The sequence below is a fragment of the Phocoena phocoena genome, chromosome 1, assembly GCF_963924675.1.
Source record: "Phocoena phocoena chromosome 1, mPhoPho1.1, whole genome shotgun sequence".
In the NCBI taxonomy this organism is placed as follows: Eukaryota; Metazoa; Chordata; class Mammalia; order Artiodactyla; family Phocoenidae; genus Phocoena; species Phocoena phocoena.
Window position 1 is genome coordinate 29,586,956 of NC_089219.1, and position 14,304 is coordinate 29,601,259.

A 14,304-nucleotide genomic window follows, 5' to 3' on the forward strand; every position below is an offset into this window, starting at 1 on the left:
ACCTTTTTATTAGTTTATTTTTACCCTTTTATAGTTTAGCTTTTCTCACACTTTTATCCTTTTGCTTTCTGACATTTTGGGTTTACATTCTTCACCTTCTCTAGCCAGAGCTGTTAATTATTTATTTTATTTTTTTGTCTGTCTTGGTAGCTTTCCTTTTAGTTTCATTCCTCGTTTTCATTTTTCTCTTTATTATTTTCCTTTTCACCTTTATTTTGTTCTTTTGCAACTTTCCTTTCATCTTTTCTCTCTTTATCCACATTAATATTCCTTTAATTGCTCATCACACTTCCTTCTAATCCCTTTGCTCTTTTCATGTCTTTTTAATCTTTATTTTTTGCTTTATTCTTTTTCATTTATTTTTTATTATGTTATAGGTGTACAATATAGTGATTCACGAGTTTTAAAGGTTATACTCCATTTGTAGTTATTATAAAATATTGGCTATATCCTCCATGTCGTATACTACATCCTTATTTTATTTTTCTTTAAATTTTTTGTTTTTACAATTTTTTCCCCTGTTCCTGATGAGATCTTTTGACTTACTGGTTTTATAGCTTGATATTTATATATTTTTAGTTAACAAAATGTCAATCAGGCAGGCAGGATGTCTGGTTTTGGGGAAGATGCCAGTGAGGGTCTCACTCCCAAAAGGTGGGTGTGGAGAGGTGTCTCCCCAGCCATCTCCTCTGGCTCTATCAGCAGCATGTTCAGAATTGCTAGGTCTCCATCAGCTTTAATGTGGATCCTCTTAATAGTCATAAGCCTGGAGACTGGGGATGACAGCCATAGGCTACAATTGCTACAATTGCTCCCTGGAAGCTGATGGTGCCCCTGGAGTCTGCTGCTCACTGGATTCTTGGGAGGGTGGGGTTTAGCTATTACAACCCTTCTTCCTCCATGGTGTCCACCACCCAGCCACTGAGCACATACCTGGCCTTAGAGGGAGGGCATAGGACCGTCCAGTAGGGCCTGGCCAAACCAGCTTGAGCTCCCTTTTTTGGTATAGAGTGACCTCAGCACATGGTCCTGGCAATCATGTTTGCTTCATTATAAGGAGAAGCTGACCGGGGCCAAAACTGTCCTCGAAGGGCCTTTGGTCAGAAGCCACCGGGCTGTGATCAGGCTGCCTCCCCACTACATGGCCCAGCTTGGGCCCCAAGAGCAGTGCTACGTCTCTGAGAGGGTGAGTCCTGAGCCTCCGGACACCCTGGAGGCCTTCCAGGTGGGGCTGGTGCACGTGGAGCGGGCACAGAACTGGCCAAAGGAGGCCAGCAGCCTGGGTGCCCTTCTGCTCGCCCTGAGTTTCAAGACTCACAGAGCCTGGGAGACCCCAAAAGCCATTCCTTGGGTTGAAATGGTCAGAAGAAGGAAGCACTATTCAGTCCTGGGCAGTGGAGGGAGGGTGGCAGGGAGAAAGGTCATAGCCGTGGCCAGGAGCACTCGGGACAGGACACTGTGGGCAGTGGCACGTGTGTGGGCTCCCAGCACCTGCCGGGCTGGGGGGACCAGTGGGAAGGGCCTTTTTCCTGGGTACTGGGGTGGAAGAGGTGGACCCCAAGTCCTGGTGCAGAAGGCAGGTTACCCCTCCTTCCTTCTACCCATCACAGCTCCTATCGGCATCAGGGGCTCAGGGACTGGGTGCGAGTGAGATGCAAACACACAGGCCTCTGCAGCAGGGCTGGCCAAGCAGGTCCCAGACAGGCAGGAGGGCTGGCCTGCTCTGCCTTTGGGAAGAGGCCGCTCACAGCCACCTCCTGGGGTCTCTGGCCTGTGGCCACGAGCAGCGTTGCTGTCACCCATCTGCTCGCTGGGGGCTTTCTGAGGGACCCTCAATGTTTCCACCTTCCTCCCCCATCTTCCAGCCTCCCAGCAGCCTCATAAGAGATGCCTGGCCTGTGCTGGGTGGGGTGATGGAGAGGTCTTTCCAACCCCGACAGCCAGCCCGCCCCAGCTCACAGCCCCTCTTGCAGGGCTGCAGCTCTTACCAGCACAGTGGTGACGATAAGGGACCTGTTCGTCAGAGAGTCGGTGACGTTAGGGCCTCGGCCTCTGGCAACCTCCGTGATGTTAAGCCCCTCGGCAGGACTCCACACCCCAACCTGGATGGACAGACAGATGGAGAACAGGAGGCTGAGTCCGTGGTCTCTCCATCCTTTCTCCACGCCAGCAACCTCCTTGTCTCCTTCCCATCCTTCATGAGTATCGTCATTGCTAATGTGTTTCGAGCCAACATTTCTGGCAACCCTGCTGCCTCCCTCCTTCCCAGAGGAAGCCCCCAAGGTGTCCAGTCTCCTGAATTCTGCCACCTCCTCAATTGCTAGCAAACCCGTCACAGCTGGAAGGGAAAATGCAGAGGGAGAAAATGAACATAAAGACGGCCCAGGGAGCACAGTGGAAGCCAGCCTGGGATGGAGCAGACGCCATGAGGAAGTCAGTTAGGGTTAGGGCCAGGTCCTGCCCTGGGACAGAGTCACCCTGAGCCTGGGGGGCCTCCCGCCTCCTGGGGAAGACCTGGGCACCCAGCTGCTCACTGGGTCTCAGCGTGTGCCAGCTCTGGGGCCAGATGCCCTCCAAAGCCCAGGACAGGGCCTGGAGCGAGGGAGGTGTTTCCTAGGCATCTGTGGAAGGACAATGAGATGTGTAACGTGCACGAAGGCAGGCGTAGCAGGACGCTGGTCTTTGCAGCTATTTTGGGGCAGAATGGAGTAGAAAACCCTCACTGGGGGCACTGGATGCCACTCGGTTAGAAGGCAGTTTGCTTTGTGGTTTTACACCTAATGGTGGCAGACACTCTGGCTGAGGTGGCGTAATCTCTGTCCCCATGGTGCCCTTGTGGATACGAGGCCTGGGGCTGGAGGGAAGCAAGGGAAAATCAAGTTTACAAATCGTTCTAAAGCCCTGGGCCTATTGAAGATCCTCTGGGACCCAACTCTGCCCAGCTCTGTGTCCATCGCAGTTCCTCTCTCTCAAGGAAGGTTCTGGCCTGCCCATTCTGTCCTTGTCCCAGTTGGGGTGGGGTACTCAGGAAACTTAATCAATTAAACAGGGAGGCCGAATGCAAACATCCCATTAAGAGAGCTACGCATAGCAGAGAGACATGTAATTATGCTTGCGTAATTCTGCCTGAATCCCCCCAAGCCACCGGCTGGAGCTGGCTGGATCAGTTATGACCCGACTTAGCAAACAGAAGTGATGAGAGGCAGAGCAGCTGTGTTTGGGGGCTCAGCACCCTCTCTGGGCAGCATCTCTGTCTGTGCAGACCCCGCCCCCAGAGCCAAGAGGAGAGCAGACAAGCAGACAGCGTCCAAGAGGCTCTTCTCTCAAGGGGGCTGAGCTCAGAGCCCAGCCCAGCACGAGGGACCCTAGCGGCGGGCCTGGGTGCAGGAGGCGCACAACAGACAGCTGGCTGGCGGCCAAGTGACCAGCAGGAGCCCTCACCCCAGCAAGCATCTACTGAGCTCCAACTGCAGGACCTGCTGGACACCAGGTGCCGTGGGGTTGCGAGAACAGTTAAGACTGAGGAGGACCCAGTCTTCAGAGGCTCTCCGCCCTCAATCTGGTCACCTGTGTCTAGGTATAGTAAAGAGTTTTTCTCGAGTATTAGCTGTGGTTGATTTGTGTCGTTGCCGGAGGGCTGGTGGGAGCTGCGGGTAGGCTCAGATGGCAAGGGTGCTCTGATGGGCAACTACTGATGCCTGCCACAGGCGCAGGAGTGGGAGGTGGTGGCATACCTGCCATCTAATTGCCATCCTTAGAATTTTAGGCTATCCCCAGAGATGGAGAGCTGAGACAGCGACTGAGACAGACTGAGTGACAACTATTGCAGTAGTCCTGCCAGAGGAGGAAGGGGGCTCCCTAGCACTGCAGGAGTTTAAATAGGAGCTAGCAGAGTGCTTGATAAGCTACAGTTTGAATAGGGTTGGACGAACAGGCCGCGATCATCTTAGGAGCAGAGGGCACAGCGCCTGTCCTTAAGGGACTGATGCTGTAAGTGGCTGAAAGAGTTGCAGAAGAGTGGTTGCCCTGGCCACCCGGCCCCAGCACGGTGGCCCCATGGGTCTGTGGGAAACTCAGGATCGAAGGAAGTCACCTCGGCCACAAAGTGCAACACAGGCAGAGCCAGGTCCATGACTGTGGGAATGAACCAAGGAAACAGGCTACTCGTGCAACTGGGGAGCTCGCAAGGGCAAAGGCCTGGAGGTGCAGGAGGGAGTGGGTATGACTGGGCCATGGGGAACGTTTGTGGGTGGGGCAGTGGAGACTAGGCCTGGAGAGGCAACCGGGGCGTTTCCTGGAGAGCCTTCAAGGCCGGGTGAGGGACTGATACTGAATGCCTTGGCACTGGGGAGCCAAGCTCAGTCCCAGGGCAGGATAGAGCTTCATCTGTGTGTACACTCAGGATGGCTGGAGGGCCCGGGAGTGGAGGTGGGAAGCCAGGTTGGGGGGTTAAAATAATCCAAGGAAGAGGCCCGGACCAGAGAGGGCAGAGGAGGAGAGCAGAGGAATCAAGGGTTCCTGAAGGATCAGGGGTGGCCACTTCACTTCTGGCCTCTTTGCATTTTAGACACCCCCCTCTCCCAGGGCTGGAGAGGTGCCCTGGTGGCTCCCAGAGACCAGCCTGCTGTGGGAGAGGGTGTGGCTGAGCCCCTAGCTCCAAGGTCCCAGGGGATGCTGAGAATCAGGGGCTAATGTGAAATTCCCTTCTCAGGTCAGCAACCTGACCTTGTCAGAATATGCTGCAGGTTCCCAGGGATCAGCATCGGCCCCGTTACAAACATTTCTATGGTAGCCAGATGGGAGGCCCAGCCCCGCGGGCTTGCTTTCCGCATTGAAATTCCCCGGAATCGCAGAGGCCTTAGAAGCATACAGTGGGGAGTTCAGAATCCACGTGCTTCAACCTCTCTCCAAGAGCAAGAATCACCTCCAGTCCCCCAGACAAGCAATCGCTTTGTTCAATCTTTGCTTAAATGCCTCCAGTGACAGCGAGCTCATTACTCCCCATGTAGGCATCCCCTGGTCATTAGAAAGTTTCTCTTACCTAAGGACACGTGTGTCCCTCTGCCCCATGACAGCCCTGCAGGGACTTAGTCTGTCTGCCCCTTGAGCCTCTCATCTCCTTTCCAGGGTAAGCATCTCTGATGGCCCTTGCTCACAGGGTGATGGTTTGGGTATCTGCCATGGACAGGCCACTGGGTTCTGCACCCCTCCAGTCTGAGACGGCCTTCATGTTCTCTGATGGCCCAAGGCACTGGCCACACTGGGTCATGTTGAGTCCCAAGGGGGCAGATGGACTGGGTCTTGCCCCCTCGCTCTGGGTCTCTGCCTGGGGTCTATTGTAGGGGATTTAAAGAGCCTCTGCTTGTTGGCCTGCCCTCCCACTCCTGAGCCCACACACCTTCTCTAGGCCATCTTCCTTCAGGCTGATGATGTCCAGATCGAAATCCATCCGTAAGCCACTGGTTTTGTTGAAAACAATCCTTCCCGTTAATCCTTCCCATTGAGCCTGCCGGAGGGGAGAGGGCAGAGCAGCAATTCCTCGGGCTCATAAATCATCATTCCGTACAACTGTACAATGCTTCATTTTAATTACTCCTTGCACTGATACTGTTCCCCCAAGACCATGATTAATTAATAATCACCTCCATCATTGCTAGGGCTGTGGTACGAGCCAGCAATTTCCATAAATTCTATTATGCTCTTCAGCCAGCTTTACACTCGCACCTTCTCATGTACAACACCGATCATAGATGCGCTCAGATGAGCCCCCGCCTTGAAGCCACGGGAAGGGGGAGTTCATGTTGGGTCCCCAGAGACGGGCAGGGAGGCAGGCAGGCAGGCCGCGGCAGGCGAGACCTGCTGAGGGGCAGAAAGCCAAGGGGCCAAGCCAGCTCTGGCTGTAGGACCAAACACTTGGGAGTAGCCCCCAGAGAGCCGGGGGTGACAGAGAAGGTCTCCCACCCCTGCCCCTGCTCCACCCATGCCCTGGTTAAGAACTGGGGTCAGAATACAGGGTCCAACCCCAGTTGGACCTGGGATTTCATTTCACCTCGCTGCCTCAGTTTCCTCATCTGTAAAATGGAACTAATAATATTACCCATCTTACCAAAATGCTATGAGGGCGAAATGAGTTAAGTCCCTTGAAAAATGGAGAACAGTGCCTGGTACAACCTAAGACCTGAATAAATGGTACTTTTGCTACTTTTTCTTGCCTTTAGCATCATTAACAGAGAGAGAGGCAGGCAGAGGTTCAGAGAAGGTACAGGACCCAAACTAAGAAGGGCTCCATCTTCTAAAGCATGGGTTGGCAAACTATGGGTCAAAGCCCAAATAGGCCCATTGCCTGTTTTTTTTTTTTTCGGTACGCGGGCCTCTCACTGTTGTGGCCTCTCCCGTTGCGGAGCACAGGCGCTGGACGCACAGGCTCAGTGGCCATGGCTCACGGGCCCAGCCGCTCCGCGGCATGTCGGATCTTCCCGGATCGGGGCACGAACCCGCGTCCCCTGCATCGGCAGGCGGACTCTCAACCACTGTGCCACCAGGGAAGCCCCACTGCCTGTTTTTGTAAACAGTTTATGAGATCACAGTCACGCCCATAGGGTTTACCTATTGTCTTTGACGGCTTTTGAGCTGCAACTTTGCAGTTGAATAGTTGCAATAGAGACTGGTCTGCAAAGTCCAAAATATTTACTACCTGACCCTTTTTATAGAAAAAGCTTGCCGACTCCCCTTCTAGATAACACCTTGCCTGCAGGCCCATAGCGTTAGTGATACAAGGTGCTTCACACTGCTCGCCTCATGAAGCCTCCACAGCAGCCTCGGCATGTGGGCCCCGTGGGGTCCTCATCCCACTGGGGTCGTGAACCTTGCAGGTTCTGGAGAAGGCTCCAGAGCCTCTCCGTGGCTGAAGGTTCCCCTTGCACTCACAATATGACCCACAAGTTCACAGGTTTTCAGATTCCTGGAGGCCTATCTATAGATTCCACATTAAAACCCACGGGAGGGCTTCCCTGGTGGCACATTGGTTGAGAGTCCGCCTGCCGATGCAGGGGACACCGGTTCGTGCCCCGGTCTGGGAGGATCCAACATGCCGCGGAGCGGCTGGGCCCGTGAGCCATGGCCACTGAGCCTGCACGTCCGGAGCCTGTGCTCCGCAACGGGAGAGGCCACAACAGTGAGAGTCCCGTGTACGGCAAACAAAACAAAACAAAACAAAACAAAAACCCACGGGAATCTCCGAGCACTCGGGCAGCTGTCCGGCACTGTCAAGTCTTGTGTATTAGCGTGTAGACAGGCATGTGTTATATTAGCTCAGGCGGAGGGGCACGCCTAGGAGGGTTCCAGGATGCTGGAAATCAAAAGGGGATGGAAGGAGTGCTTTGCACAAAGCATCCAACCTCTCTGAGCTTCGGGAAGAGGAAAATGACCTATTTCACGGGTGGTAACAAAAGTGCATAAAGGGCTTAGCACAGTGCCTGGCATATACAACCCCAGCTATTATTTTTCCTTAGTCAGCTTCCTTCCATAGGGCTTCCTTGGCTGGAGGGGGAGGGATGGTCAGTTGGGCCATGGCCTGAGGCCTCAGGAGAAACCCTATCACAGAAGGCTCATCCGTGATTAGCTTCCCTGCATGAGCTCACCCACCTCACATCACAGTCCTGCAAGGTGGGTGTCATGATTGCCCCCATTTTACAGTCATGGCCACTGAGGCTCGAAGAGGGACTGAGCTCTGTGGGTCCCAAGTAATGGTGGTGCCGGGCAGATTCTCACTGAGCTCAGTGGAGCTAAAGAGCTGGGGTCATCATGCCCAAGTTGACTGGGGAGAGTTTATGAAGCCCAGGGAGCTGGAGATTGGGGTTGAGGATGGAGATTTAAAGATGCATCTGACTCAGAGAGCAGATTGGTGGTCACCAGTGGGGAAGGGGGGTGGGGGATGGGCACACAGGGCGGAGGGGTCAACTGTATGGTGATGGATGGTAACTAGACCTTCAGCAGTGATCGCTGTGTAATGTATACAGATATGGAACTATAACATTGTACACCTGAAACTTACATAATGTTATACATTATTTTACTTCAATTAAAAAAATGCATCGGTGATGGTGAAGGCCACTGTTTATGACTTCACAGGGAGGCTCAGCTTCCTTGAGGCTGGCTCCCCAGCCCCTCTGCCTTCCCCCTCCTCTGCCTGGGGCCCCTCCTCCCTTGGGCTACCTCTCAGCCCCCAGGGAAATCACAGCAGGTGTCTTCAAACCTGCACTGGAGGGGAGCCTTCCTCCCTGTCAGCTACAGAGGAATTAAATGTCAGCAGGTGCGTGGCCTGTCTGTGGGCAGTCGGGCAGGGGCAGGGCCAGGGCAGGGAGCCACTGGCAGCTCCTCCCCGTGACATTTCCCAGCCCTCCCGCCCCTTCCAGCTGCCACGCAGGACTTGCTAAATGAAAGATGCTTCACACACTCTGAACTCCGGCCTGGTATTTTCCAGCTCCTCTCGGAAATGCCAAGTCTTTAAAATGATTTACTGTCACGCAGGCAGATGGGGAGACAGGCAACTTGGGAATGGTCTGAGGGAAGACGGTGTACTGGGCTCAGGCAGGGTACCTGGGTCCCGGGGGTGGCCAGCTGTAGGGCCATGAGGGAGCCCCGCAGCTGCTCTGGACCTCGGTCTCCACTTCCCTAAAATGGACTGGAGACGAAGTTGTTTGTGAAAGGACTCTGTGAAGAAGAGTGAGTGGTAAGGGCTGTTCACTGGGCCGGGGCCAGGAAACAGGAGGGTCAGGTATGCCAGTGTGGGCCAGTGGGTGCAGGTGCCGGGTGGCGGGGGTGGGTGGAGAGGGAGGCTACCCTTTCTGTGGCACGACAGTGACTCATCTGCTCCCTTTAGGGATTCAGTACTGAGCCTCGAGCGCTGCGGGGGGCAAGGGTGAATGGGTAGGGGACGTCCCTGAAGCTCGGGCCTGGAGGTCCTCTTTAGCTGGAAACCCACCAGGGAGCAAGAAGCCAGAGCGACGACAGTCGTGATGATAGAAATAATAGTAAGGCAGCCAATCAGCTTGGCACTTTCTCTGTGCCAGGCGTTGTCCCAGGTGCTTCACACACCACAACTCACTCACACCTATAACAGACCTGCTATTATCTCCATTGCTCAGGAGGACCTGCAGCACAGAGAGGTTCAGGAGCTTACCTAAGGCCACACAGCTAAAAAGTAGTTAAGCTTCAAAGACACTTACGTCTGGCTCCTAAGGGTCCTAGGGTTGTGGGCTCCGTCACTGAGAAACCCATGCCAACCTCTAGCTACTGGGTTGGAGCCTGCCGAGGAAGGAGGCTCACGGGGCTGGAAATCAGGCTTTCGAGTTCCCAGAGAACAAGCCGATGATTGCCCAGGCCAGCCAGGCCTCGCTCAGGGCATCGGACAATCAGACTTCCTCCGCAGTTCTGAGGGGTAGGATGAGAAGGGACTCTCATGGTCCTCTTCTACCATAACATCTGATACTGGAGCCCCTTCTAGGGCTGAGGGGACTGGTGCCAAGGATACAAGTGCTCCCTCATGATGACTACTAGCTGGTGTTTGCCAGGTGAGGCAACTAACGCTCGGGAATGTCCAGGAATTTATGTAAAGCCGCACAGCTGGAAAGAGGCAGAGAAAAGCCCAAAGGCAGTGCATCAGACTCTAAAGCTGTATGCCTTTTAGTGTCTTTCTAAAACACAGGAGGTGTCACTGGCCTCGTCCCAAGCAGTCATGGTGAACTGGGGCCTCCGGACAAGCTGCTCTGTCTGCTGACTGGTGGGTTTCTTTGCTATTTACCCTCACTGTGTTGCCTTCCTTTGCATATGGGATTACGTTCATTAATGGGATGACTTGATGGACGTCTCCCTAGGCGGTGAGCTCTGTCCGTGCAGGGGCCCGTCTGTTTTAGCCCCATTGGATCCCCAGCGCATGGCTCAGTGCCGGCCACCCAGCAGACCTGCACAAATAGGTAGTGAATAAATGAATGAACTCTCAAAGCAGCCTGCTTCATTCCTGGTCCATCGTGATGGCTGCAAAGAGGTGGTCTATATGGAGCCCTCCTAGAGGGCTTCCCCTAACTGCACTTGTTGTTGCCCTGGACAGGTCACTCCCTCTGACCCAGAGTAACCCTGCCTAGATCTCGGCCCCCTGAGCCTTCCTCACCTACCATTACTGGGACTTGACTCTGCCTAGCCTTGGGCTACATGCTTCGCACATAGTTTTTCACCCTGTTTTTTTCAACAATGCTTTGCGGCAGGAACTCTTACTATACCCCTTTTACAGTTGAGGAAACTGGGGATCAAAGAGCTAATCATCTCACCCAAAGTCACGCAGCTCGTTGTGATGGAGCCAAGGTACAAGCCCAGGCCTGAGCATCCCCATCTGTAAAATGTGGACAATAAACTCTACCATCCATAAGGACAACAGTGATGGAGACTCTGAAGCTAAACTTCGGCACTGTGTATTTTCATGGTCATCCTCTCAGCGGCAGGACAGCTCCTGCTCTCTGGTTCCTTTGAATCAGCTCCATGGATGGGACTTCTTCATGGTTGCCATGGTGCCAGGAGAGCCGGGTCCCAGCAGGGACCCTGGCTGGGAAGTTGGCCGATGGGCCTCCTCTGCCCTCAGGACTAAGCACTGTCCACATGGTGCCTCATTTCGTCTTCACAGCATCCCCATGAGGCAACCAAGGCTCAGCAAGTTTCCCGAGATTGCCTGAGGTCACGCAGCTGGAGGCAAAGACCCTCATCTGTTGTAATTTAAAGCCCGCTCTTTGTCCTGCTGACAATGCCGACCACCCACTGAACACGTACTATATGCCAAAGACTCAGCCCCTTAGTCATCCTCTTAGATCGGTCCCTATTGAGCCCATTTTCACCCTAGGAAACAGGCTCAGAGATGTGAGGCAACTGGCCCAAGTTCACGTGGATTGGAAATCAGTGCTGTCTGATTCCCAAACTTGGGCCCTTGACTGCTCTGCGGCCCCCAGGAGATGGCCCTGGTGCCGTCCTGGTGAGTGGGGGGCACTCACCTCCTTGATGAAGTTCATGAAGCGGCCGCCAAAGCGCCACGCCTTGTGCCGATGGCACTGCAGGGAGTTCACGGTCATCTGGGGTGCCCGCTGGTAGCACACGGACACGATGTGGACGGCGTCGTACAGTAAGGCCGCGTCAGTCTGGAGGGGAGGCCCAGGGTTGCCTGAGAGTAGCTCGGGCCCGAGAGTCCTCAGCCCACCCTGCCCTGTCTCCCTTCTCCTCCCCGACCAGAGGCAAGGGGGTCCTGGTGAGGGAAAGGCCCTGAGACCCTGGAGGTGACCATCCCTGCTCCGAGTGAGAAGCCAAGCTCGGATTGCCTCTGCAGCTCTGTAGACACCGGACTCCCTCCCTCTGCAGCTCAGACCTTCTCTGCCAGGCCCCGCCACCCTGTGCCGTTGTCCCTGCTATTGCCTGCCCCTACGCACACCTTCAGCTTTCCGGCCTCCTGCCAGCCACAACTGAAAGTCCCCCTTGCCCAGCACCCACTAGTCCTTATTCCTACTCTCTGTAACCATCTGTTTCCGTGCCTGCACTCCCACACTTGGGGTGGGACTTTGTCTGATTCCTTTGTGTCCCTGGCCCCTGGCCTAAGGTCTGGCAGATACAGGGCAGGTCTTAAGAAGGAAAGTGGTGGGAGGGAAAAAAGAAACAGGGAAGAAGGAGAGAAGGAAGGGAGGAGGAGAGGGAGGAGGGAGGGAGGGAGGGAGGAAGGAAGGAAGGAAGGGAGGGAGGAAGGAAGGGAAGAAGGGAGGAAGGAAGGAAAGAAGGGAGGAAGGAAGGAAAAGGAATGGAAAGAGGGAGGGAGGAACAGAGGGGTGGAGGAAGGAATGATGGGAAGGAGGGAGGGAGGGGAGCCCCCAGGTCTGGCCCTCCCGGCTGCAGTACCATCATCACTCCATCCAACAGGCCAGACTCTGCCCGGGGAGCCGCCTGCAGCCGCTCCATGGACCACTTCTCCACGATGGCCGAGACATGGGGGTTGTCCACGTTGAGGATCCGGAATCCCGTCAGGTTCACCCCTGAGTAGCGGTAGGGCTCCAGGTCTAATGCATAAAGATCCTTGACAGAGAGAGTTTCAGTAAACAAAGGTGTGGGCTGGCTGTGAGTTCCAGCCTCACCTCCCACACTCCCTACTGGGGCCCCAGAGCAGCCGCAGCTCCCTGCAGAGCCCTGTGGAGGTGAGGCTCAGCAGTGAGGATGGAGCACCCATGGGAGCACTGCGCTTGGAGTCCACTTGAGCGTGGAGGAGTCCAGCCAGTCTGCCTGGTGGCTGACCCCACTTACTCTGCTGGACCTCAGACACACTGCTCAGCCTGTTTCTTCATCTACAAAATGGGGATCATGCCTCCTCTTTAGGCCCCAGTGAAGCAGTAGACATCAAATGCCCAGCCTGGAACAGAAAAGGAACTTGATAATGGTCATGACCGTCATCCTCTGATGGGGGACGTCCGCTTTGGGAAGACAAAGGGCATTGCATCTGGGCATCTCCAAGTTACCCAGAGGGAGGGTGAAGGGAGGATTTTATCCCCCCAGAGAGGGTATTTGAAAACAGTCTCTTCTGAGAACAAACTTAGGGTTACCAAAGGGAAAGGTGAGGGAGGGATAAATGAGGAGTTTGGGATTAACAGATACACACTACTGTATATAAAACAGATAAACAACAAGGACCTACTGTAGAGCACAGGGAACTATACTCAACATCTTGTAATAACCTACAATGGAAAAGAATCTGACAAAGAACAGATATATAGATATACATGCATAACTGAATCACTTTGCTGTACACCTTATACAACACTGTAAATCAACTACACTTGGATAAAAGAATTAAATTAAAATAGTCTTTTCTGCCTGAGACTGAAGGAGTATAGCTGTCCTCTTCTCTACCCTTGCCCCACATCATCAGCCAGGCCCCCTCACCCCCTGCCTCCTAGGAGCAGTCAGTCTGTCTGTCTGCGGGCCAGGTCATGTCCCGTCTGGTGCGGTGGCCTAAAAGCCAAGAAGACAGGCCTTAATGCACGGGGGCAGCCCAGCTTCAGCCCCTCCTGCCAGCTTTAGCTCTGGGGCACGGTGAGCTGGGGAGGGCAGGGGGCAAAGGGAAAGGGGGGAGGTGGCTGAAGAGGGAGGGGCCAGGTGCTAGGCTGAGAAGAGCTGGCGCGAGGTGGAGGCTGGTGTGAGGAGCGGAGCAGAGCTCTGTTGTCTTAAGAACAATTACCCAAACTTGGAGATGAGGCAGACGGAGAGCAGCGCGTCCTTTCAATGTCACGTAGAAGCATCGCTTACAGGCCCTCCCGGGACTGTGCAGTTTCCGGGAGAATGCACCCGGGTTTGACTTCACTGTCGGCCACTGGTTAAAGGCCCAGATTCTGAGCTAATACGTAGATTTTCGCCCATAGAAAAGATAGTCCCCAAGGTGCTGGTTTTATTGCCCTGTAGAATATTAATCCATTTTTCTGTCTAACTTAGCCGTCTTATTTTATGTTCCCCCTACACCAGACACCTATAAATACTCAATCCTTCAAATGCTCTTTGAGCCAGCGTTGTCATCCTACTGGTTCCTTTGTTCATGACTTGAATACTTTTCACACGTGTTCATTCTATATTTGCATAAGAGTCGTGTTATTTTTTTTTTTTGATGAACATAGGTCTTTATTACTATTGCTGGGTCATATGGTAATTGTATGTTTAAAAAAATTTTTTTAAACATCTTTATTGGAGTATAATTGCTTTACAATGGTGTGTTAGTTTCTGCTTCATAACAAAGTGAATCAGTGATACATATACATATGTTCCCATATCTCCTCCCTCTTGCGTCTCCCTCCCTCCTACCCTCCCTATGCCACCCCTCTAGGTGGTCACAAACCACCGAGCTGACCTCCCTGTGCTATATGGCTGCTTCCCACTAGCTATCTATTTTACGCTTGGTAGTGTATATATGTCCATGCCACTCTCTCACCTCGTCACAGCTTACCCTTCCCCCTCCCCATGTCCTCAAGTCCATTCTCTAGTAGGTCTGCATCTTTATTCCCGTCTTACCCCTAGGCACTTCATGACCTTTTTTTTTTCCTTTCTTAGATTCCATATATATGTGTTAGCATACGGTATTTGTTTTTCTCTTTCTGACTTACTCCCCTCTGTATGACAGACTCGGTCCATCCACCTCACTACAAATAACTCAATTTCGTTTCTTTTTATGGCTGAGTAATATTCCATTGTATATATGTGCCACATCTTCTTTATCCATGCATCTGTTGATGGACACTT

At 53.5% G+C, this 14,304-nt stretch overlaps 1 protein-coding gene across 1 annotated transcript in view; it reads right to left on the reverse strand.

The window, feature by feature from the left end:
• The window catches only part of GRIK3 (glutamate ionotropic receptor kainate type subunit 3), a 231,828-nt gene that overhangs the window by 45,602 nt on the left and 171,922 nt on the right, over positions 1 to 14,304 (reverse strand). Inside the window, exons 6-9 of the mRNA XM_065888235.1 lie at positions 11,926 to 12,099; positions 11,037 to 11,180; positions 5,399 to 5,506; positions 1,989 to 2,102 (exon numbers count right to left, since the gene is read on the reverse strand). Coding sequence (XP_065744307.1) covers positions 1,989 to 2,102; positions 5,399 to 5,506; positions 11,037 to 11,180; positions 11,926 to 12,099 — 540 coding nt within the window. The remainder of the gene's footprint in view (positions 1 to 1,988; positions 2,103 to 5,398; positions 5,507 to 11,036; positions 11,181 to 11,925; positions 12,100 to 14,304) is intronic.